Raw genomic sequence first — 25,825 nt, 5'->3', positions numbered from 1 at the left:
GAAAATATTTACTTTTACCGTCCAACTGTACAAAATGTCCACAACGCACACATCCCCTGTACTTCCCAGCAGAAACTCATCCAATATCGTTTATTACTGCTATGAGCTGCTGTTGCGTCTCATTTCACAAAGAGCTGGTCAATACCACCAAGTCAGGGAAATCTTTATAAAGTGGTTGTGTTTACTGCCCGTTGGAAGAACACTGGCGAACCCTTGGTTATATGACTGTCATGAATTGTGACATTAAAGTGTCAGTGTCTTCATTTTACTGTCAGGAAGCTTATGGGATTGTGGCTGCCTGTTGGACTCTGTGTCCTCCCGGTTACATCTTTGAGAATATGTGTTGAGTTTGTGAATATGCATTTTTTTTATATCTGGATAACCTCAACAGGGTCACTGGGGACGCGTGGAGCTTTGAAGTGAATCACTGTAAAGGTAAAAAAAGAAAAAAAAGAAAAAGCAGTTTGTGGGCCAATGTCTTTATAGTGCTTCATAATGCCACTGAGGTGTAAACTACTACTTCTTCCCTCTAATATGAAGAGGATAAAACAGTTTTATAGGGGACACAGTTTTTGCCCTTGAGGCCTTTGGAGCAGACACTCAGATTAGTCACTGGTCCACCCACAGCTAAAGGCTTCCATATAAACTCCTTGTTTGTTGCCATGGCATCACAGGATTGACCATGTGATTTGATGTAAGATTCAGTAAGGCAGTTAAGAAGAAATGCTACAGAGCTTTTAAAATTTTGTCAAGTAATTCAATTCACCAAATATGGTCATTTTCATTTTTTTACTGTTCCAAACGGTCAGTCAGTCAATCTGGGGGTAGTTTTCCATACCGGAGCAGTGTGGTGGTGAGCCGCTCCACTGGCCATCCAGCTGGCACATCCGCGTCGTGTTGCCAACGATGGCACGCTGACCGATGCAGCTATAGCGGATGACTGCACCTACTGTCCGGCGGTCGCCCGATATCTGAGTGTAAGGTGGCATGCTGGGACGGTCACACAGCACCACTGTCCAATCAGGGGGAACAAAGGAAACATTAACTGCCAGGTGAGGACTAGAAAATGTCACGCTGGAAAACTTCAATTAATCCTAATTTAACAAAGAAATCTGGAGCTGCAAGTATCACATTGGTTTTAGGGATGTTGTTAAAAATGTGGTCCTTACACAGACACTTCGGAAGGGAGCGATCCCAGGTGCCGTCGCCCTGACAGGAGATCGAGCTGGTGCCGAGCAGGTAATAGCCTGGGTTGCAGCGGAATGACACAGCGGTCTGAAAGCTATAGCGATGTGGGCCACTGGACAGCACCTGCCTCACGCTGTTCTCCACATGACCTGGATCTGTGCAGTTTACAACTGAGGAGGAGAACAAAACACGTTAGGGAAGAGGATACAGGGAGAACATTTCATTGAACTCAAACTTCAAACTACTTTTTCATGTTCAAACTATTTTCAGTCCATTTCGTAGATGTTAGTTAGACATGATAAAATGTTCACCCGGTGATTTCTCTCTTTCTCTGTGTCCGATACTTTTCTAATCTACTACTTCCCCTCATCAAGCATCCATCCATCCAGCCTAAATGGAGAAGGAGGCAGACTCCTCCGGAAATAAACATTTGCTTCATTAGAGCTAGTCTCCTGCTGGCTGCAGTGGTGCAGGGATGGTGATGGATGGAGAGCTCACAGGAGAAAAGGCACCATGTCAGTTTAGCACCAGATGGAGGGAGTTAGGCATGACGGGAATGAGGATGTGAGAGGAGCCAGGGACAGTAAGGGGAGGAGGGGTTAGAGCAAGAGGATGAGACCCTGATGGTGCAGAAAATATTAAAATTTATGACAGAATGTCAGGCTGCCACTGCCACCGACATCAATCCATCTCAAGTTCCTGAGATGCAGCAACACAAACCCAGAAACCTTGCATTACCCCAACAGAGCAGGAAAGTTTGTTTTTTCTTTTGTTTGATCCTCCTCTGTAATGTGGAAGGCAAAAAAAAAAAGAAATGTGTGATGCGATGCTGAATCTCTAATGGCTTCTATAGCACTGTCTGCAACTAAGCACATAGCCATTACTTCCCAGTCTGTGCTGCTAGTCTGCTCCTCTCCGCGTTTACTTTTGTTACAAATATAATGAACACGTTGTATGGTAATGTGCCTAAAAGTGCCGTTACTCGTGCTTTGGCTCAGCTTCATCTTCTCTAAATTCTTCTAATAATTTATTCCTCTCTGTGGAGAGCTGACCTGGGGTTCCATCATTTACAACTCACAGCATGTAAAGCGCATTTTGATGTGAGGCTGCTGTGGTAGTTGACTTCCAGAGCTCAGGACTCCGCTAAATGCGAGCGAAATAGGGTCAGAATCCATTTTCTAAAAACTGGACTCCTAGTTAATGTTCGTCTCCAGCAGAAAGGGAGGAAAGAGAGTCAGTGTTAGAGGGGGGAAAAAAGACCAGGTCATTCCTCTCACTAAACCCTGGCCACATCCTTCACCTCCTAATCTCCTGCCAAGTAGCAAAATCAGGATTGAAGACAAATAAGTCATCCAATAAGGGATAATGTCACTGCTCCATTGTCGTGATTGAGACTAGAGGTATGTTCTTCCGTCTTTTGCATTATTGATAGACTTTACTGCAGTTAATATCGAGCCCAAAGGAAACATTACATTTGTCCGATTGACTCCTGCCTCCAAAAGAAAATCCCACGTTGAACAGAAGCCAAGGTTGAGGGGAGATGAAAAAAAGCGGATGTGAAAGCACTTTAAGATTTCCACTTGGGTTAAGAGGAATATGGCACAACTCATCCAATTTGCCCTGCGTGGTGTAAAAAATCCTATTAGAGAAGACATTTTTATATACACAGCACGTACCCAAACAAACAAACAGAGCTGCACACAAAACACACAGCATCTGCATGAAAACAAGGTCAACGCTAATATGATGTAACCATTAGAGGGCTGGGATTCAAAGTGTATCTCTGCGTGAAACAGTCCCTGCTTACGCATGTAGCAGACATGTTATTTTTGGCCAGTGAAGGAGAATTCCGGTGACATTCTTAACCTCCTTATCCACATGTATGAGTTTCCCGTTTAAAACAATCTCATAAATCCACTTTCCTTCCTGCCCTCAGCCTTTGACATGGGTCTTAAAGTACTTTTTTTTTACCACCAATTTCTTCTCAAATAAAGTTTAGTTGGGTTACTTCTTATTTCAGCAACAGACTGAAAACACGTCCCCCAAGAATCCTGCAGTCATTTTGAGGTGTCTCAGCAAGGTTATTAACTGACTCAGGTTGCTTGACAGACAGGTGATCCTAAAAGGAAATAACAGGACTTGTAAAAATGATCCCAAAACACCACGGACCGTGTATTTGAGACACCGTTAATGAAATAATCCAAACTTCTCTTTGTTATTCTTTTTAATTTCCCCCAACATTACTTGTTTAAACTCCACGTTCCTCCAGGGTTTCGAACAATTCCTCTCCGCTCTCTGTAATTGGGGTCATTTATGGTCACAGAAGGTAAGACTTTGTACAGTGCAACAGGTAATTTAATACCTCGCTAAATAAAGGGAGGATAAAACAGAAGCAGAAAATGTGCCTTCAGGCAGGAAGATGGAAATGAGAAGACTTTGTGAAAATGGTTGAGTCACTGACAGACAGAGTTGCCGTCCAACGGCTTATTGATCGCCCGAAAAATGTGCCACATGTGAACTCTCCTTTACCCTTTTCGCATATTAGGGGTAAAATGAGAGCTGAGCTATTGAAATCAAAATGTCCAGTTAGCCATGATCCCCAACCAGAAAGAAGATGAAAGATAACCCATGAAAAAAAACAGAGATTATGCAACACCATACAGTTAGAGTTGGTTTGTAACAGGTGATCTCACTGCTACGATGCTAATTAATATATTTGCTCCCATTGGACAAGCTACGTCTTACATCCTGGCTCTCTGTTAACCTCCACTTCTCTGCCATGTTTCCTCATTTTTCCAGAGGCTACTTCAACCAGTTAGCTCCTCCACCTCCTCCTCCTCAGACTGTCAGCTAATGTTCCACTGTGTTAACCCAGGTTCCTTGCACCTGCTTCCAATGACATTATTTTTTTTTTTTTTTGTACCTGCTTGCTAGCCCGTCCGCTCGCTGTGTGCTTGGTTTTGCTAATTAAAGTTGATTCACTGAACCTGCCTACCGCTGTCTGATTTTTGGGCCCTCCCTGACTGTGCTGGTTTATCAGCTGTGACGGGGGGAATCTTGCCCACTATGGATTTTAACACGCCCTATGTCTTAGGAAGCTTGTGATATGCATGGCCTTTAAATATTCCTTTAACACTCTCAGAGCGTAAGGCACTGGCAAAATGACAAAATCTTGTATTGTCTAACCTTGGGATGATGGAGAGCTCCGCCATTGCAGATTTTTGTGGTATCTGCTTTTTTTTTTTTTTTTTTTTTTACAGTACATCAACTTTGCCTGCATCCTGGTGGGGTTGAGGAGAAACTTTTTTATAAAATAAATAAATAAATTCTCTCCCTCTTTTCCCGGTCCCTACAGCATGACAATAAACAACACACATTCTTTCGAGGACATTGAAAACCCAGCATGTATCCACCCTTGCCTCTCGCAAATAAATGACTGTATACACGGTGCCTCCAGAACCCAGTGGCACATAAAATCAAACACAAAGTCTGGTAAAGTAAATGTGTTGTTGTTTTTAACCTTAATCCAAGATCATTTCATCCGCAGTTACAAAGTTCTCCACAAGTCATAGAGTCATAAAACAAGCAACTTGACACTCACTTTTACACCGGGGGAGAGCGTTACTCCACTGTCCGTTGGCCTGGCAGGCAGATTTTACAGCTCCCTGCAGAACATATCCGGTATTGCAGACGAAGCGAACAACATCGTTTAAGTTGAACTGGTTTCCTTGAGTTAAGCCGAAGGTAGGGTTACCGGGATGTCCACATGTGATGGCTGAAAAGGGGATAAAAACATATATAGAAACATATCTCTATATATGTACTGTATATACACACTGTCATGCATCATGATAATCCTGACAGTGTGTTACTCACGGACACAGACGGGTGTGTTTCCTGACCAGCGGTGGTCCTGTTCACAAATCCGCACCGACACCCCGATGAGACGAAACCCTGGGTTGCACTGGTACACGACACTACCTCTGTAGTTGTAGTTCTCTCCAATGATCTGTCCGTTCACTATGGGCTCTGGTGTACCACAATGGCCAGCTGTGGGTAAATGTATAAGGGTAAACAGTCAACGTTAAACGTTGATATTTGAAAGTTTCAAATTGAAGTAAAGTTTTTTGCAGTTGAAGGACCTCACCGAGACACTGAACCTGTGTTCCACTCCAAAGCCCATTTGACATACACTCTCGTACCCGGGAGCCCACCAAGGTGTAACCTGTGTTGCAGGAGAAAATGGCAGTGGCTTCGTGCACAGTCAGTGTTCCGATCTTGTTGCCATTTGGTGGCGTTCCAAGGTCCCCACAGGAAATAACTAAAATAGGAAGAATAAAATCACAAAACAGCAATCCCAAACTGTCAAAAAAAATATCAATATTAATTTGTCTCCGTTAGCTTCTATTTACTCGTGCTTGTTTTGTAATGCATTCGCCTCACTGTGGAGATGACATAGTTTTGGATGCAGCTATACTCCAAATGTATATCAGTGATATTTGTATCAAATAGAAATTAAAAATAATCGGCAAAACCAGACGGCCGTATGTGTGGGTTCCCTTACTTCCACAGACTGGTCGTGGATCTGGGTAATTCCAGGTTCCGTTGGCTTGACAGCGTATGACCCTTTGACCCCTGTAGTAATATCCCGGGTCACATATAAGCATCATAATAGCATCATATTGGTTTTGAGTCCCGTAGATCAGTCTCCATCTCCCGTGCTCCACTGCTGAGTGGCCGATGTCAGGACAAGTCACAGCTGGAAATAAAAGACCGAACCAAAGACGATATTTGAATTTTGTTAAAACGAGCTAATTTAATATTTAACCTCAAACCCGGTTCAAAGGTTAGATGTGTAATGCATGAGTGCTGGAAACAATACTCACGTATACATCTAGGTGGCGCCTCAATGGGACTCCACCGACCAGATTCCTGACACGCCAACGTGGTCGTGACCGGACCAGCGATACGGAACCCAGGATTACACTGGTAGGTGACCCTGGCCCCTAGAGAAAAGTCCTGTCCAACAATACTGCCATTGACTGGAGGCACCGGCATTCCACAGGACATGACTGGGAGAGGAGCGATGAGGTGGGTAAGTTGAATTAATAGAATAACCACAAAGTAGATGTACATGTGCACAGTGATGTGGTGCAAATATTTTTAATACTTTAAGCAAGCATTTTTTGTGAAGGAAGGTCTTTTTTTTCCTAAGACTTCCAGCTAAACTCTTATAATGAACAATTAGCATTAGCAACACTTTAACCTTCTTCTTCCAATCATCTTCCATGACCTGGTGCTACACCAGTCCTCACCTTGACAGAGTGGCACCGGGGCATTCCACTGGTAGATGCCTTGTAAATTCCGGGTGCACGCGGCAGTGCTTTGGCCGATAAGCCGAAAACCCTGGTCACAGTTGAAACGCAGACTGCTCCCCAGCTTAGTGCCCGTCAGGCTGTGCACTGTGCCGTTCACTGGGTTGTTAGGGGGGCTGCAGTAAGCAGCTGTGGGAGAAGAAAGGAAAACAGGAACAGGTACAGATATAAGTTTAAAATCCAAAACGGAGCATGACAGTATAAACAGCATTAATGACGCAAGGCGATGCAAGTTGTTCCCGAGGTGAAGCATTAGCGTTCCTTCAGCGAGGAACCTCCGATCACGGCTGCCACCGTCGTCTACACCTGTCGCGGTGAAGAAGAATGTTTTAATAACGGCGGTACATTGTGCCGACTTCTAAAGGCAAAAAAGTGTGACAAGGAACGTAGATTTAAGCGAATAAACGGCAAAAACAAGAGGCTGTTGGGGGAAGCTGAGGCGAATGATAAAAGTGATGGATGGAGAATAATAGGAGCCATGTGTATCTGTTTTTGTTTGTTGACTAAATTGGCAGCTGTAGAAACGCTTCATCATCTGAAATAGTGACAGCAACAGGTCCGCAGTTGCCAAAAAAAGACTTTCTGGCCTAAATTTTACTGGTACAGAGCGTGCGATAATATGGCGTTGCCGCTGACCTCCTGGAGAATGAGGATCTCAGTTCAGCAGCACAGACTGATTGAATTCCGTAGAGCACACTGCAAGGTGTATTAGACAGTCGCAGTGTTTGAGGGGCCACCGCCTCACGTAATCTGCTCCTGTGACAAATATTATTTCAAAATTGTCAGGGGAGCCATCGGACCGTTTTGTTGCGCTGAAGAGGAGTCAAATAAAACCGGCTTTGTGTGAAATTTGACAATCAGATGCACAAGGTTTTCTTTTTGAAGATGATGTATAGTGGAGATTATCCCAGCTTTGGTGAGGTGTGGAATTCCAATGTGGAATAGTTGTCATCTTTGCTGTCACGAAAGGATAAATGGGCAGAAAATAGAACATACACAGTGTTTAAATCTTGACGTTCAATACAGTGACGGAGCTTTGTTCCACGTTCCGTCAGTCTCTGACAGCCACTCCTCCTCCTCCCCGAGTCTCGGGTTAATTATTTTTGCCCTTGCACCCTCCCGTTCTTCTGCCTGCTATGGTTTACGTGTTATGTCACGGTAATCTGCCCTGCAGTTAAGAGTCATCAGGACTACACCGTCAGGTGTCAACACTGGGGTAGATACTGGAATACTGGTAGGGAATATACTGGAAGGGAAATGAAATGCCTGAAAATCAACGGCACGATTTGGAATCATTTGAAAAAAAAAAGTAAGTCATGAAAACTAGAACGTAGGTCGTTGTCTCAAAGTCGAAGATGGCGTTGAAGCCCGTGGAGAGCGGCGGTGGACGGATGATGAACACAGCTGAATACACTGGAGCAGCCTGTGCCATCTGGTTTGCCTTTTGTCCCAGTCCACCAGCCAACTCCACACTGACCGCAGCAACTTCTGTGTTGCCTGCGAATACTTTCGTCAGTCTGTCACTCTGCCTCCTATGGAAAATTCCACCACGGTAGGGGACGAGAGGAGAAAGAGGGGGAGACAAAAAGTGGGCAGTGAAATGACAACGCATCCGGTTTGGGAGACGCGGCGCTCCGCTGAGAGGCCGAGGAAGATGATTAGTCAATCCGGCTGAGTGGTGTTGATACAGCATGGAGGGAGCCTTTTAAATATTTACACAGTTATAATTTACAGCAGGTTATGCAGGTGTCACGTACAAACAGATCTTTTATGGGAGCACGACTAAACAGAAAAGGAAAGAAAAAAAATTAGAGAACTGCTAGAAACAGCGTTCCCTAATTCCCAGGACTGCGCAGCATAGCAAGTTGTACCACAGATGCTCGCCACCCCCGCACGGTTGTCATGGAGATGGGTCATATTTCTAGTTGTTTCAGCTGCAGTTTGCTGCCTAAACATTGATCTTGCTGAGAAGAAACAAGACCAAATATAACTTTGGTTGAAGTGGAAATCATGACACCGGAGGAACGGAAATAAAGTAAAACAAATTTGCATTGGTTAACACGTTAACTATCAGCTGGTTACTAATAGTTTACTGAATAGAGCACTTAAAGGTAGTGGGAGTGAATTCACCTGAGTAGCGAATCTTGAAGCCTTTGTGGCTGGTAGTGTGATCGAAGGACCAGTGCAGGTAAACCTTATTACTGGAGCTGGTGATGCTCAGTGGATTGGAGTAGTTACCACTGAGGGTGATGAGGAGTGGACTCTGTCTGGATGGACCTGCAACATAGACAAAAAAAGAAAAGAAAAAAAAAGAAAAACGAATCTGGTTATGAGTTAAAAAAAGCAACAGCGCTTTGTAGTTTCATAACACAAAGATAAAATAACTACTATAAATACAATGCACTTAATTTTTTTTTTCTACTCAAGAATACATCAGCAATGTTGTAAAATGATTCCATGTTGTTTGTTCAGCTCCTCAGTGTATAAAAAAATTCTTAGTTGTCGGTCCTCTCAACTCGAAAGGAAATAAAAGGCACTAATCAGCAACATTAGTGTAAACGACGGCCATTTTCTTCGAACGGGCGGGGCAGAGTTTCTGACTGTGCCTCTAATCACATGCAAAGTGCTGTTCATGTGTGTTTTTCTACTAGAAAATGCACTGCTAGGATAAGGACATTCACATTGGGTCATTTTAGCTAATAATTGTGCAACATTTGTGAAAATGCAGCAGGTTGTTGAACAGAAAACTTTGATGTGTGTGTGTGTATATATATCATTCTACAGTCTAAATCATGTTGTCTTCTTGTTAGAAGGACAAACAAATGGACGATGTAAACACACTCAGACTCACCGTCGAAGATCTCCAGCTCGTCAAACTGTCGACTGGTTTGAAAGTGCTCGATAGTGAAGGTGATGTTGAAGCCCGGCTCCACTTTGACAACCCAAGAGCAAGACTCAAAGTGGGGGAAACCGTTGCCTGGTGATTGGCTCATGATGACACCAGTGGATGCTGTAAGCACCTCATTCATTGGGCAAGTCACTGGCGAGGGAAATGGAGAAAAAATTATTTTATTTGTTCATTTTTTATACAGTGATAGCTGGTCACTATTCCTTTGAGACTTCCACTCAGCTTGGATCACAAATTGGATTGATTCTGGCCGTGTAGATGTTAGAGGGCAACTCAATGTGACTAAAAGCATATCTCAGATAATTGTCATTCTGATGCAGTGAGACAGCTGTCCAAGTTCCAGTCTGCCCAGGAAAGGAATGTGTTTACCATACGTCATGAACCAGCGAATGAGTGTACATTTTCATCTCCATTCTTGTCGTCAAAACTGCTGAATGACAGCACTTGAAAGCAGAAAATCATTCTTACGCCGGTTTATATTGTTTTATACGTTGCACTTTTGCTGCAGTTTCCTGCAGTCGACATATTTTAATCTGCTCAAAGGGGGTTGTGAACACAGTGTGAATACAAATAAGACGTGACCTACAACAACATCACAGCTGCAGAAGCATCACAAGACTGGATTTAAAACAGCTGATAAAGAACTGACTGTACATCAAGGAGGTACATCTGTAAAATATATATTTTTCAGTTTGCTTGTTATATATATATATATATATATATACGTGGTCGTGTACATCCATTGGAATAGTTCAGTCCGCGATGCCCCGTGGGTTAGGAAGCTCTGAGCATTCATGGCACCTTCATTACAGAGGTGAAATATTGAATTTCATTCTAACAGTGGCTCCTATGTGGAATGTGGTGTGTGTGTGTGTGTGTGTGTGTGTGTGTGCGTGTGTGTGTGTGCGTGTGTGTACGTGGATCTATTTTCTGCATGCAAGTGTAAATGGCTGGGCTTTTGTGTTTGTGTCAACACTGCTGTGTGTTTGCCTTGACTTGCTTACCCTCCTCCTAGAGAGTTCATAGAGAGAGACATTAAATTCACAGGGGAAAAAAAAACAAAAACCTTTATGACAGCCGGCTTTTGCTAAACAGCATGGACAGACACTTTTTAACAGAGTTTCCTTTGCCCGATGTTGACTAAACCACATGAGTCGTCTCTGACGAGACGGCATGTCGACTTTCTAAGTAGCAAATACAAATGCGGAAATTCAAAGAATATTGACATGACATACATCTCTGCTGATGCACACAAACCTTTAAAAAAAAAAAAAACTTGTAAAATAAATTCCTGCCTTGAGAAAAAGTAAATGAAACAATCGATTCTCTGATAATGAGATGTGTGATGTTATTGACCTTTCAGAGTTGCGGCGTGTTTTCATAACTGCCCTCAGCTCGTCGAGACGAGAGCTAAGGCAAAGAGAACGGCTCTTATCTGTGGGCTGCTGCTTATCAAACGTTTCCACTTTGGCTGTAAACAAATGGGACATTAAAGGCACCAATTTGACATCTCAGCCAAGGGTGCGTCGGCATGCAAGGTGAGCTAAACGCCGATAGAAGCTCGAAATGAGTTTTTCATTTTAATGAAACAAGGAGGCAGAAATGAGACACCGCAGCTATCCAGGAAATAATAGGTCATCACACACACCTCCAGCAATTTACTCTAATTTGCCTGTGTGAAGGCGCCATAACACACATGTGGGGCACGACACGTGCATTTAAGAACAAGAATGAACGTATACGGTATGAGTGGTAAACCCTTCTACTCAACCAGAAAAATGCCTCGCAGTGTCTTGAAAAACCGGATGTTGTAGGTGATTATTGAGGTATTTACTAGAAATCCATTCAGGGAATGAACTCCAAGAATGTCAATCATCGGTAGACGTTGTGTTTTACAGATGAACTCGTGCAGCACTTTTACTGATGCTGACATGCTCAGTTCAGGTTTGGGATCCAATACAACCTCTGTTTAGTCAAACACTTGAGAGACTACGCCCCCCGACTAAATTAGAATCAAGGGTGAATGTGATTTTTTTGATATATATATACATGCAGTGTCTTTTATATCTATTTCTGTACTTCCATTTTTAGACACACAGATAGCCACCTGTGCCGTAGAGCGTGTAAAAATACATTTCATCGCATTTTGAAGCAGTTGGCGAGAAGGACAGAGAAGAAGAAAATAAAGGAGATAAAAAGGTGTGTGCTACGTAAGGAGTAGGGCCTGACGTTAGTGGGCCAGAGGGGGAAGTGAAAGAAGAGGGAGGGAGTGCAGATGGTGGGAATGCAGAGGATGAGAGAAGATACCGACACACGGGGCAGGGGATACTGCAGAACTGGCTGAAAGGAGCTAAGATCACACTGACAACCTCCACTGCTGAGTAACCCAAACACATATCTGACCACTGTTGTTGTCGGAGCTGTCTCTGCCCCGAGTGTGAGATGGAGTGTGTTTGTGGTGGCAGAAGCTTGACGTGGAGTGAGGGTTATGCCTGTCAGGGCAAGAAGTGGTGATTTGATAGGTGCAGCTGCAGCCGGCATGTCCCCTGCATTTCAATGACCTGTTTCACTTTTTCTCTTTCCCCGGCTTTCCCCCCGTCCTGTTGGACATTCGCTCATTTGCCATCCTTCCTGCTGGATTACAAGTCACTCCGGCGTCATTTGTCTTCTCCTTCGTTATAAATCCTGCCTTAAAGAGCAAACAACATATTTCTCTGACCCTCCTCTCCTCCCATCCAATCACCTCCATCTCAGCGGCATCTGTACCTTTACTGTGCTCTCACTTGACCACCCCCCCCCCCCCCCACCTCTTTTCTCCATTCTAAATCCTTCAACCCTTACTGACTGAAGTTCTTTCCTCAAGTTGGCGTTTTATCTCTGAGGAAAAGGTGACAGCAAGTAGTACACCATGCTGGAACTGTTTGTTCCCGGTCTCCAAATATAAGCTGAGTAATTAACGGAGGGGCCAGACCACAAGAGCAGACTCAGTGAGCGGGGAGCATCCAACTGTAACTCACTGGGACTGAGATGTTTTTAAAAAATGCAAACAGTTTTGCTAAGCAAGGCAAACTGTGCACTGAGGTGATATTTTAAAAATATCAAAAGAAATGCAGGCAGGTGTTTTTTATTAATATTTGCGAATGCTAGTTTCTGTAGGTACAGGACACAGCAATAAATGACTAGAAAGTCAGACTTTCTTATTTACGGACCTGTACATTGAAACTATTACTTTTTTCATTTATTCAAATGTTTAGCCTTACTTTGACCTTTTAACCCTGAACCTATACAGACTGCAGATTTAGAGCATTTCGGATTCAAATTATGTAGAAAATTCAAAACGAAAATAAATGCATAATACTACTTTATCTTTATAGTTAGCTCCAGTTTCTGTTCCACCCACTGCCTTAAGTAACTCCTGACCCAATGTCCAAAAATGGGTTTTTACTGTCAAATTACCACTTTTCTTTTACCGCCACCTTCATATATTACATAGTGATTTAAAAATTATAACTTACTAAAGTGAACATTGTAATTAAAAACCCAAGTGGGTTCTTATACACATGTGACTTTCCACTAAATAAGAACGGTCAAAGATTGTCTTTGCTCTCTTGACCTCTTTTTTGTGCTTCTTTTATCAATGTAAAACTCACAGCACTTGTCTGGATTCTACAATTATGGCATTGTGTCCATAATGTAAGCACAGGCAAATGTACAGTTTTCAACAAAGCAGCTTCTTGAGATTTTGAAAACTTTTCCTCTCACTCCACAGAGTTAAAAGGACAAAGCAACAACGTAAACAGCAGGATATAAGAGAGATAAAAAGGAGGCACTTCAACAACTTCGAGGCATAAATCCCTTCACGCAGCCACATCCTCGCCCACGGGAAAAGTATTGTACACGACATACGGTATAATGACGATGGGTTAGGAACACTGAACTCTTCTTATCCCAGGGGAGGACGATAACTTGACATGTAGAAAGCGACGGCGCAGGCAGCCTCCCTCGGCCTCATGGGAATTAAGTACCACACCAAAAACAAAAGCAAAAACACTAACAATTCTATGGCTCCTGATCCAGGGCAAAATGTGCCTGTGATTACAGCCGTTATAGTGGAGGCTTCGTATAAATCTGGTCAATGTAAACACTTACAAGTAAAAAAATAAACTGGGATGAAAGTATTAATAACTGCCCCACAGGATTCAGAGATGCAGTGTCTCATGGTTCTGAATAGTTTCTGACATCTGATGTGTGAGATGAGTCATTATTTGTATAGTTACTGGTGTATAAATAACTTCTCATCAGAAAATAGATGAGATATATTTTTGCATGGTTAAGCTGTATTATTAGAATCAATCACATGACCTGATTCTATAAGGTTGCTGGTTGCTTTTGCAGTGTCACAGGAGATGTTGAATACTAAACAGCAGTGACTGACCTCTACCTCTTTATCACCACTGAAAAGATCTGAGCTAGCCTCTTATCTCTCAGCTGTTCACGTAGAGCCGCACAGTGGTCAGCAAATCAAACTGGGGTTGGACTCGGTCTTCTGGTGGATAGCTACAGCTGCTGCTGCTGCTGCTGCTGCTGCTGCTGCACGAGTGTAAACAGCTCAAATCTCATTCGACCACTCACCATCACATGAAGGCGGAGGGCCCTCAAACTCCAAGTGTGTTCCCAGCTTGCAGATCAGGATGCTGTTTCCATTTAACTGGTATCCCGGAAGACATCGGTACCGCACTATATCACCTGTGGTGGGAGGGAGATTAAAGGTGGGGGAAGTAGAAGATGGTGAGGAATCAGAGCTGGTGGCAACAAAGCAAAAATGTCTGGAGAAGGAAAATCGTGATACAGTGTGCGCCTCAGTGACAGAAAGAGAAAAAAAAGCAGCGACGAGGAGTTGCATAATGGATCCCTGCCGGGAGTCGTATAGATGAAACGCTATGTCAGTGTCATTGTCGTGGTGTCTCTGAATGATAATGAGACAGGGAGGTATGCAAATAAACAGATAAGCAGGATTAATCTCCATTTTCTGCTACAGGTGAGAATGAAAGCACCTGCCTCCAACCCTTCGGCTTCTCTGATTTTTTCGATCATTCAATTACACTCGGGTTTTTACTCCACGGGCTCGCACTGGGTGAGACGGTGGCGATTGTTCACGGCAGGAGTGACATGGTGGGATTTGCCTTTACTATGACACCTACCAATTTTGAACTCTTTGCTTGCCATCAGGATCTCTGCATTAGGAATGATGGGTGGAGGGAGGCAGAACTGCAGCCTGTAGGCTATAATGAAACAACAAACACTTAAAGTGAGTCAAACACAGAAATCTACCATCAATAAGAAGGAGCTGATCATTGGTTATTTATAAATACCTTGGTAATTGATGCGAAACAGTCCGCCTTTCTCAGCGTTACTTCTGAAACGTACCAGCACCTGGTTGGACGTGCTGCTCGGGGGTTCGTTGGGCTCCCCATCGGTAAAGACACCCAGTTTCCTGGTAGTCTCCTGTGGACCATCCCTAAAGAAAATGTGTCACTGGTTAGGTATAGGCACAAAATTGAATGTACGTTGGGGACCACTTAGCGGTTGTTAACAGTGAAGCATCTTGAGCTTCACTGTTTCCCACATGAGGAAACCATACAATAAGGAGCCAGATTATTGTCAAGCGGCGTCCAACAGCAGAGTGTAACCAATCTGCTCCCACTTCACACCCAGACCAATTACTTTGGAGGACTTTGTTGAAATAATAGAAAAAATTACTGACAAGCAGGAAATGACAGGTCTGCATTGCATACGTTCTGCTAACTGTCGTCCAATGGGAGTGTCCCAAGTTGTGGCCCAGTCCTGGCAGTCCCTGGCGTGCGCACGGCTGATTAAGCCAGCTCCCAGATTCCTGCCACAACCATTCAGCTTAAAAACCATCTGTCTTTGGCTGTCAGACTGGGCATGGGCGATTACAAGCAGCTCTGGAAACAGCTGGCTAGGGACCGCTGCCTGACAGCACTGCGGCCAAGCTGCCATTACGGGGCCCATTTCCTTGGATCAGTAGTTCAGTAGATAGATACAAAGCAGTGGTAACTGGAAACTGGGGAACGTCATAATCCCCCATCTTGGCTCTACAGGAGCTTGTTTGGAAAAGATCAGCACAGTGAAGGCTGTTTACTGAAGAGCAACAATACATCGAAAATAGATAATGGCCTTTCTTTGCTTCGCTGTCGTGATGTCCTCCTGAGGACGAGGAGAATTCACACCGATTTCTAAAACCTAAGTGTCACCTCATGCCATGTTCACTTTTATAGTGGTCATCCAGGTTGGCCAGCAAACGGGTTTCCGGTCTCACTGAGCACCAGGACCTTTGGAGCTTGTCTGTGAGAGAGGGGATCAACTGGGATTGGCAGCCAGTGTGTATGCAAATCTCCTGTCACACATATGGTAGACCTGGCTAGAGCACTGAAGTGTTGATAAAGGCAAGCTTTTACCCATCAGCCCTCAGACAAGCAAATATAACAGCACATACAGTAAAAAAAAAAAAAAAAAACAAGGTTTAAGGTAGTACCTTTTTGGAATAAAGTTTGAACGGTTGAGTCAAGGAATGGTTCACATTATAGAAACGTTTTCACTTTTCATTCACATTTATTTTTTTTGCCCTTAGTTTTTAGGGTAATAACAGACTTAGATTAAAACCAAAACTAAAGGTGTTATAATTTTAAAAAGTGAAAAATTCAAAAAATTAATTAAATTATTAAGTATTGTAATAATGAGAATGAAATAATAATTAAAATTATTATTATTATTATTATTATTGAATGATTATGGGTGTTTGACATTAATTAATTCGTTATTAATAAAGTAACTGTACTAGTATGATTACCAAATTAATTTAATAACTACACAACATTGATTTTTTTAATTAAATGCAAATAATTACCAAAAAAATAAAGCAAATGTTCCTACTAGGAACGTAGTATCTCCACACAAATCCACAGAAAACAAAAGTTGTTTTTTTTTACTAAATATACAGCACGTTTCATTGTAAAAGTTTTCAAAAATCTCAAGTACGTAAGATTGGTACAGAAATTACTTACCAAACAGAGATAAAGTCATGAGGGCCATGAACCTGGAGGAGGGTGAAGTTGAGTTTAATCCCAAAGCCATGTGATACGGTGATCAGCCAGGAGCAGTCTGCCGAATTTGGATACTCCTCTGGGTAACCCGGGGAGAAGATGGTCCCATTGTCAGACGTGATGTTTCCGCCGCAGGGCACTGATGGAGGTGAGGAGATGCAGTTTTTATGTTCATTCAGTATAAGTACTGTATGTACTGAACAAATACGTAAATTAGCAGCAAATCAAGGCAGAACTGTGACTGTTCTAAAATATCCTACATTTTTATATTTTACTTCTTAGAGTCCTCTCTCTCTCTCTGTCTCTCTCGCTCTTTCTCTTTGTTTAGTGCCCGGTGCTTGTCTGAGCGAAAGATTAGCCACCAGAGCTTGTTAGTAAGTGGGGATTCGACAGAGTGTTTCACCAAGATAAGGCCTCAGTCCTTTCCCACTGGTGGTAAGTGTGCAGAGATGAAACAAACACAGTGTGTTCTCATATGTCGGAGCAAGGTCGTTTGTTAACAATTTACTGTTCACGTCAGACCAATAAAGAGCACGGGTTTTAAAAACCCCTGTAAACCCTGTACTAGACGTCCATGTCTAAACTGACAACATCTGACCGTTTACACTTCTTCAACCAAACTCCCCGATACTGATCCTGAGTATCGAATCGAGTCATGCCTTGATGTGATAGATGCTGTAGATGCCTCTGGGTTAAGGAGAACTCTTAAAACTCACCAGGCATGTTCTCTCCGTGTGTCAATTTGCTCAACCGTGTGTCTGTAACTCAGCTGCCAGTAGCTCTGTAGAGTAGTTGCTACACCTGTTAATTGAGCCATTGATCGGACTGATTGATTAAACCTTTCAGCTCCCTGTGGAGTTGAGTGATGCCCTCAACAAGTGAGATACATAAACCTGATGGTTAGAGGACAGAAATTGCCTGAGGAAGCAATAAGACGGAAAACTTTTGTGACTGCTGGAATTGTTTGGAAAAAATACAGATGCTTGTGGGGGGGAAAACTCCTGACCTTTCATATATTAAAATTCTATTTTATACTTCTAATATTGCAGGAAGGTTATGTTTTTTTCAGGAGGGCTCTGGCAGCTCTGCAGAGAGAAAGTGCTGCAGGGAGAGAGGTGATTTCCTACCGCTGCTTTCCTACTTGTACGTTTCTTCTCTCACTCCCACTTATCTACCTTCTTGCACATTCAACGGACCATTGTCATGGCCGTCGCCTCCCTGTGTAATTTCACCCGCCTGATTGAATGAATGACAGCTAGCGCTTGAGAATGTGGGTCAAGGACGAGGCAAAACAAAAAGCATCCTTGACTTTGCTTTCCAACCTGGGCTCCATTTGAATAATCTTTTATTTGTCTTCTTTTCTTTTCTAGCGCTGCATTGATTTTCCTCCAGTTGTGTGCCTCATTAATGGACGTAATAAGTAACATTAATTGCATTATTCACAAAAGATAATCATTATATCCATGGCTGCACTTCACGCTAATGACGCGATAGCTCAACGTGTCCAGGAGCAGGAAGCTATATCCCTGGTCAGTTCAGTCCTGCAGTTGCCAGGCGGTTCACTCAGCCACTTGCTTGTGTTCGAGGTTTCAGGTTGTTAGCACCAAACCCTCGTTCTTTACCTTCACAGCGAGGGAACGGATAATCCCAGTTGCGTGTGGTGCCATGCTCGCAGGTGAGGATGGAATGTCCCATTAGCTGGTATCCAGGCAGACACTCGAAGGAGATGGATTGGCCCACGTTGTAGCCGGCGCCCACCACCACCCCGTAGTGAAAGGGCTCGGGATCGGGGCACTCCTGTAGCTCGTACGCTGCAAGGAGGAAAGAATCAGTGATGACTTTGCCAGTGATGCTGACGATACTTTTATTCATGAATTGGAAAACACAGGATGTCTGTTGCACAATTATGACAATTAGAACATTTCATTACTGTGTAAATACATGACTGAAGGCAATAGCCTTGTGTCGTCCTCCTTTATAAGACAGTGAATTTTTCCTCAATTCTCTTCATCACGGTTCTGTTGCGTTTCTTTTCTCCTTCCCCACACCTCATCCTCCCACACATCCTTCGCTTTCTCAGAGAAGAAAAATGAGCCGAATACAGCTCTGACTTGTGCTGGAGGAGCAGGGCGATGCGGTATTATCAGACAAAGCACAGGTAAATTATTTTTTTTACCCTTTTCTCCATTAGACGCGGAGGCAGAGCAGGCAGCGAGCCTCGAAGAAGCGAGATAAAAATACAACTGAAGAAAATCATATCGGTACATCAAAGCATTTCTTCATCACCGTCAGAGATGGCTTGAGCAAACCCAAATTTAAATATGCAAAAGGACGTGTTCATATATAAGTATACCACTAAATATATATGCTAATAAACCAATAACTCTGTAATTTCACGATACTAACATGCAATTGACCAATTTGTTTGTTGGATCACAAATATATATTTTGCATTTGTGGATTAGCAATTTACTCCTTGGATGGATATGCACTGATGCTTTTTACTGGCTCACAGGGGAGCACTGTTTTAAAGGATCAACATTTTATACATTTATATATTTATGGATGTTGGGGGAAGTATGGGCAGTGTGAGCTGATTAGATTCACACAGTTGATTCCTGGGCTAACTCACCAATAAAACAGCAGAGTTAAAAAATACATAGAGTGAACATTACGGGTAAAAAAGTTGACACGAATGAGAATTATAAAAAGTTAGGCTTTTTAAATGTGAGTGCTGAGGTAATCGTTTTAATTAGTGAATTTGTACCAAAATAGAGAAAGAAAAAATTGCTATCATAAAAATGTTGGCATCGTGCTACACTTGTAAACAACCAAGTAATTTAATAATTAACAAAAAAAGCTATTAAAATAAAATAAAATAAATGTCCTCAAGGATACAATTTAACAACTATGATGTGTATTCATGGTCCAGATGTTGTCCAGACTGGAAGTGGCCCTCGAGCCACGAGTTTGATACACCCTGCTTTAGTCTTGGTAAATGAGGTTTTGATAAGGTATAAAGTTTGGCTTCTCACCGTGGTACTCAAACCTAAAACCAGGTTTGTTCTGTGAGTGGTCACTGTGGAAATACACGGTGGTCTCGTGGGAGGTCGTGAGGAGAGAGGTGGGAACGTGCTGACCACTGAACCGCCCGATCACTGCACTCGTGTCAAGGGGCCCATTGCGAATCTCGAGGAAATCGTGGTTGGCCTCAGTGGAAAAGTTGAGGAACTGAACGTGGGCTCCTGATGCAAAGATAATAATAGATAAAATAGATAATAAAACATAAAGCCCACGTCTTGTCACAAACAGTCTGAACCTCTCCCCATCTACCAATGCAGCAATGTAAAAGGGTGAAGAGACTCTTCAGATGCTCACCGTAACCAACCGGCAGGTAGATTCTCCAGGTGCAGTCACTGTTGCTAGGGTAGTTCCCAGGGAAACCGGGACTCAGGATCATGCCTTCCATCTCCTCGTGGATTCCACCACATTGCGCTGAAAAAAAAAGGGCAAACAAAGCTTTTAATAATGGTCATCAAACATTAATTCATACAGATTTAGTGATTTGGTTTCACAGAGACGTCTGGTTTCAGCTGTTGGTTTTGTCGTTGAGGACGAATTGAGCTGCTACAGAGCCTGTTCAAATACCATTTCACTAAATAACCGGACAGTTAATTAATATTAGATGAAAAAGGGGCGATAAATGGATAAAGAACACTGAAAAATATAGAGAAAGAAAAAAAAAAAAAATTCCAAATAATACAATGAGCAGAAACAAGTTCATAAGTATAAGGTAAGTGACTAAGAGAGAAGATTAATAAACCAACCAGACAAAGGAGATACCAGAGAAAACCATGGAGAACGTACTATTGTGTTTTCTGTAAGTAATAAACGAGGGGTTAAATGTTACCCTGTAGCAGCAGAAAAGGCCTGAGGTAATCAGGAAACTGCTGATGCCCGTGAACACAATGAATCTTCCCTTGTCTTAACCAATCACAGTCTGGAATGAAACTAATTAGGCTATAGTAGGTTGCTCCAATAAGTGCAGCCAGTTTGTCAAAGAGAAGACACGCACACACACGCACACACACACACACAGACACACACACACTCACTGGCAGGATAGTAAGAGACCTTAAACAGTTCATTTAGCTCTCAGAGAAAGTCGGGTTTTTTTTCTCCTAAAAATCAAACTGTGATCATTTCGACACGGCATCATCATGTATCATATGTTTTATGCTAATACAATGGCATTAATATTTCAGTGTGCATAGAATAGAGGTTAAAGAGAGGGGAAGAAGTAAATGTACCGATGCAGAGAGGAGGCGGGTAGTTCCATCTTCGAACAGTTCCGGGCATACAGGTGATATGTGACTTTCCCTGGATTACATCAGCACAAGGACAGAAAAAAAAACAAAGACACCAATTAATGTATTACTGTTCTCTCCGGCCACTGTCTCTAATTCAACGCTCTGATTATGTCAGCTGGACAAAGGTCTCTTCGTAAACATAGTAAATAAATTAACTGTCAAAATAAAAGAAGTGATGGCAGTATCGATTCTGTGGTATTGATATAAGCATATTCACATGAGTATCGATTGAGTATCAATACTACTTAGAACATGTGTCACTTTGCCATCTTTTAAACCTAAACTTTTAAGGTCACATTGCGTTACAATTCAGTAATGTATTTGTTATGATTCATTTGATATGACAATACATATTTAAGTTGGGAATTGGCCAGTATTTGTCATGTGTTTTATTGGGGTAAAAAACAAAATGAAAAAAAAAAAAAGCCAAAAAAGTAATCAGTATCATATCAAATCAAAAGATCTGGTGTGAATCTCACTAACGACAAGTTAATAGGTGGAAACTAAGTGAAAAAGTCTTCTCTAATCTGCAAGTATTATACTGTAATGTCTGTTAACTTGGTTTATTTACTCTTTTCGAGTTGGATTTTATTTAGGATGCATTAGTAAAAAAAAAAAGTAAAAGTTATGTGATGCATACAGACGTGTATTGGCGTTTAATTACTAATTTCACCTATCTGTAATGAAGATCAATATTATTAAATGCCCTGCCATGATAGCAGATCATTACGTCTAGAAACCATTACTCTGAATCCAAAATGGTATTATGGCTGCTGGACAAGTATCTATTACCATAGTAAAATGCAGAGAGAAACAGCTGTGAAAAAGGGCTGATGTAAAATAAACTTGGCGTTTCAACACGGGGACAGGCTGTGAGCACTGATGGGAACACACAGTTCTGATAGACTTTGTAATGTGGAAATGGAAAGGGGGACGTTAAAGTAGGATTTGTGTGAAGTGCTGCATCCAACGTGTTCCCCAGATGTCACCATCTGTCTCCTGCAGCCCAAATGATGACAGCGGAAGCAGCCGAGGATGCGCAGGGCTCCGTCAATTTTGGAAGCCCAGCCGAATTCAGACGTTGCTGAACACCGACGCTGCATCCTACACATGTTAACTGACATAAGGTGGCTACAACTCGCAAATCTCTAGATGGCTTTTTTTTTTAACTGTTTGGGAAGTTTAGGGTGGTGAAGTGATGCAGTGATGAATCCTGGGGTGGCTGATGAAGATAAATCACAGTAAATCTTCACTAAACCTTAGCCACAGGGATACTTTTTCACAAAAAACACACAGAAAAGATCAGCATATATTCCTTTTACGTTTGCTGAAGCAGGATTATTCAAATGCATTTTTCAAATGTGTTTACAATGATTTCAACACATCAGAGGATTAGGTTCACAGAAGCTGAAGAAACAGCACCAACAACTGAATAAACATCTGTATGGAGAGTTAGGTATGACTCATCTATTTCAGCCTGTTTGCTACTTTATTATATTATGACTAGAGAAAGATGGCGACAGTAATAAAAGGTAGAGACGTTTCGGTATCAGCGTTGTCAATCGTGCGTGAGATGTGCAGGTGTGAGTATCACCTGTAGAGTATATCCAGGTTCACACTGGAAGGACACCACATTATTCATCTGGAGGCGTTCGCCCACTTTAATGCCATTCATTGGAACCACAGGCTCTGGACAGCTGGTCAGAGTCACAGCTGCAGAGATAAAAAAGGAAATAAAGAAAAAAAAAAGTTTGCACTAAATATCAGAAATGATAATGAAAAAAAAAACTGTGGAGAACAAACAGTCCTTCCCTGGGGGTGTTTTTATAAACTGTGAAGGAATGTTTTTTTTTTTTTGGTGTTGTTTTTTTTCACTTACTTTTGTATTCCAGTCTGAATCCTGCTGCAGAAACGCTAATATCAGAGAAAAAGTGGAGGTACAGTTGGTTGGAGGTGCTGTTAAGAAGTGCTGGAACGGTGGTGCCTTGGGGACAAGATTAATAGTTGAGTTTAGTAATTGCTTCTACTGCATCGGCCAACTATAAGGAAGTGCACAAGCTATGGGCAAACGACTAAAAATAATGTGCTTTTTTTATGTGCCTGGGGCAAAGCAGACGTAAGTGTGTGTGTGCCTGTGCATCTGCATTAATGATTCTGCATAAGTGTTTTAGGATTGGTTTCTAGACATAATTTTTACTTCTACAAATAAACGGTTTAAACAATAAAAGCACCATCCCTCAGTTAAGTCCTTTTTTAATCATCTGTCCTTTGACTATCGTCAGAGCAACGCTACTCTTCCCTGTTTTCCTTTTCTTCTACAGGTACCACAAAAACACACACAGTTCAACTCTAGGCAGAAACTGTGTCAAACCTCTGGCCCATGGTGCCACTTATGGCCCACAAATGTTCAAAATGTGGCCTGCTACTAGATGTCAATAATGGCTTTATTTCAAGGTTTTATCAGATGTGGTATATGGCTTTTCAAAAGGTGTTTTAAGCCCAACATTAATATTCAGACAAACAAATGGAAACACAGCAGTACCAGAGAAGCTGCCGAGCATGGTGTCTGTGTTGTCTCCTCCATCGAAAACTTCCAGTGAATCCCAGTTCTGCTCCGTCACAAAGCTGATTACCTGGATCTGAGAAACAGAAAGGAAAAATAATGAGAGATGGAGAAAAAGCTCAATTAATGAAAATTGGAACAAAAAGTGAAAAAATGAAAGAAAAAAAGACCATAATCAAGGGATATGGATTTCATGAAAAATAAGTTCTCTTAGATAAAGACCATGAATATGGAAGGAAATTGAAAAGGGTGTAAGAGTTCAACCTATTACTATGGGAAACAGAAATGAAGCAATGGCTTTTTAAAACCCCACTGCTGAGAACTTTGCATTTAATAAATATTAATTTTTTAATTTTATTAATTTTTTTAATATTAATTAATAGCTGAGAACTTTGCATTTAATAAATATTTTATGTATTTTTAATCTCATTACGAAGTCTACAGCCTTGCTTAATTTATACTTATAATGTAATCACTTGTACATACATACTTGTACTTTTACATTTACTGTCTTTAATGAAGCCCTAAATGAAAACAGAAAATGTTAAATGCTTATCAAGTACTGTCTTTCAGGATTAGTAAAATGTAAACAACCATAAACTTTTTTTTTTTACATTTGGTGCTTTAATGATGAATCACAGCTGCTGTTGAACATGGGTTCCTCTCTGAGGTTAAACCTCTCTCACTCTACAGGTGTCCCTAGGCTTTGCTCTCTGCTCATTCTCACCTCCATTTCTTTAGCCTCTCATTGTTACTACAGACATGTGAGGACGGTAACAAAATGGATATGAGCCAATTAGGTGGGTAGTCGGAGCTGCGGTACATCCTGGGGAGATGAGGCAGATCTTAGTTTGATCTTTTCCTCGTTCCTCCTCCAAGCTCTCCTCCGGATCGTGACACTTTTATCTAATGGGTCACCTAGCTGGTAGAAGTGGGACAAGACTGGAGGAGCGCGCAAAGAGACGGGATGAAGGTGTCAAACAGATGAGGTGGCGTGGGGGCTGGAACCCTGGAGCTTTATGGACAAAAACGTGAAGACGCTCGAGGTTTCACACATTGTACATGTTGCATTTCCCCAAATAGAACTCAACTGTCAGATATATTACTTTCTTCACCACTGTCAGTCTGATGTTTACGCACTTTTACTCCGTTAGCATTCGGCAGGGTGCGCTCACGCTTTGATTTCAGTTTGTATCCCTCTTCCATGTCAGCTCCAATCTGTCGCTGAGTGCGTTGTGCAGCATGCTAAGCGTTCCTGTGGGCTGCTTCGCGTATTTGACCTGCAAGGACAGTCGGCTAAGGTGGAGGAGCTAATAGCCGAGGGGCGGCACTTGGGTCATTAGCCACAGAGGCTGAAGCATAAGCCCAAAACCTCTCTGTCAGACCGGTCTGCGGGGAGCTAACCCACAGATTTCCCATGCAGTTCCATCAAACATGCATCAAAGAAGAGGGAAATGCAAACTAAATGAAGTCTCATGACGAGAAAATGTGAAGTGATTCAAGCAGCGGTTATACACATTTATTTTAAGGTCTAAAATCCGACGTCATGGTATAGCGAGCTGCAAAATTAAGTTCCGTGCTGGTATAGAACATTTAAACTTGACATACTACAAGTAACTTTGGTAATTAGTTGGTGTAGTGGTTTTTAAAGACCATAGAGTGCTATCATATCTCATCACACTGAAACTACTATCTCCTCTTAGTCATATTTTTTAAAGGCATTATTTTACATTAAAGTAAATGGACATTTTTATCATTCATTCATTAAATCATTCATCTACTGCTTCATTTTTTCCTAGGTTGATTCAGCTAATCCTAGCAGCCACTGGACATAATTCACCAATCCATCCTTGGGCAACATATAAAGACAAACACCCATTCACACCTGTGATAAAAAATGACCTTTAAACTAATCCTCAATCTAGTTATTTCTGGACTAGGAACTAGAATAACATAACTGTCTGTTTGGTTTATAGTGTAGACCATGTGGCGGAAATATAAGGTCATACCAACCTGTATTCCTGACCCTTCAGGAACAGTGATTTTCCACACGCAGTTGAGGCTGTTGAGGTACGGCTCAGGGAAACCCGGTGACAAGATGGTTCCAGTGCGATGGGTCAGATTTCCTCCACATGGCACTGAAGACAAAAGTCAGTCAAGTGAGAGATCACATCAATAAAAAATTAATTTCCAATCCGTGCAGACAGCCAATGAGAATCATGTGTGTTTTCACTGGCTAATGTATATTTGTTAGACCACTACCAGGTCACCACCAATCTAGGATTCTTATTGTTGCA

The 25,825-nt window shown here is 42.1% G+C and overlaps 1 protein-coding gene across 1 annotated transcript in view; it reads right to left on the bottom strand.

The window, feature by feature from the left end:
• The window catches only part of csmd2 (CUB and Sushi multiple domains 2), a 156,648-nt gene that overhangs the window by 13,049 nt on the left and 117,774 nt on the right, over positions 1 to 25,825 (bottom strand). The window contains exons 36-57 of the mRNA XM_008331408.3: positions 25,542 to 25,666; positions 23,508 to 23,604; positions 22,845 to 22,949; positions 22,560 to 22,678; positions 20,906 to 20,975; positions 19,974 to 20,090; positions 19,631 to 19,840; positions 18,218 to 18,406; positions 16,557 to 16,734; positions 14,844 to 14,989; positions 14,673 to 14,753; positions 14,104 to 14,217; positions 9,415 to 9,603; positions 8,694 to 8,840; positions 6,504 to 6,692; positions 6,075 to 6,260; positions 5,753 to 5,947; positions 5,336 to 5,509; positions 5,065 to 5,238; positions 4,790 to 4,963; positions 1,170 to 1,358; positions 839 to 1,012 (exon numbers count right to left, since the gene is read on the bottom strand). Of these exons, the coding sequence (XP_008329630.1) occupies positions 839 to 1,012; positions 1,170 to 1,358; positions 4,790 to 4,963; positions 5,065 to 5,238; positions 5,336 to 5,509; positions 5,753 to 5,947; positions 6,075 to 6,260; positions 6,504 to 6,692; positions 8,694 to 8,840; positions 9,415 to 9,603; positions 14,104 to 14,217; positions 14,673 to 14,753; positions 14,844 to 14,989; positions 16,557 to 16,734; positions 18,218 to 18,406; positions 19,631 to 19,840; positions 19,974 to 20,090; positions 20,906 to 20,975; positions 22,560 to 22,678; positions 22,845 to 22,949; positions 23,508 to 23,604; positions 25,542 to 25,666 (3,342 nt within the window). The remainder of the gene's footprint in view (positions 1 to 838; positions 1,013 to 1,169; positions 1,359 to 4,789; positions 4,964 to 5,064; positions 5,239 to 5,335; positions 5,510 to 5,752; positions 5,948 to 6,074; positions 6,261 to 6,503; positions 6,693 to 8,693; positions 8,841 to 9,414; positions 9,604 to 14,103; positions 14,218 to 14,672; positions 14,754 to 14,843; positions 14,990 to 16,556; positions 16,735 to 18,217; positions 18,407 to 19,630; positions 19,841 to 19,973; positions 20,091 to 20,905; positions 20,976 to 22,559; positions 22,679 to 22,844; positions 22,950 to 23,507; positions 23,605 to 25,541; positions 25,667 to 25,825) is intronic.

Source organism: Cynoglossus semilaevis, chromosome 18 (assembly GCF_000523025.1).
Source record: "Cynoglossus semilaevis isolate Cse_v1.0 chromosome 18, Cse_v1.0, whole genome shotgun sequence".
Lineage (NCBI taxonomy): Eukaryota > Metazoa > Chordata > Actinopteri > Pleuronectiformes > Cynoglossidae > Cynoglossus > Cynoglossus semilaevis.
The sequence above is the reverse complement of the archived record's forward strand: the minus strand, read 5'-3'. Positions and strand labels throughout refer to the sequence as shown.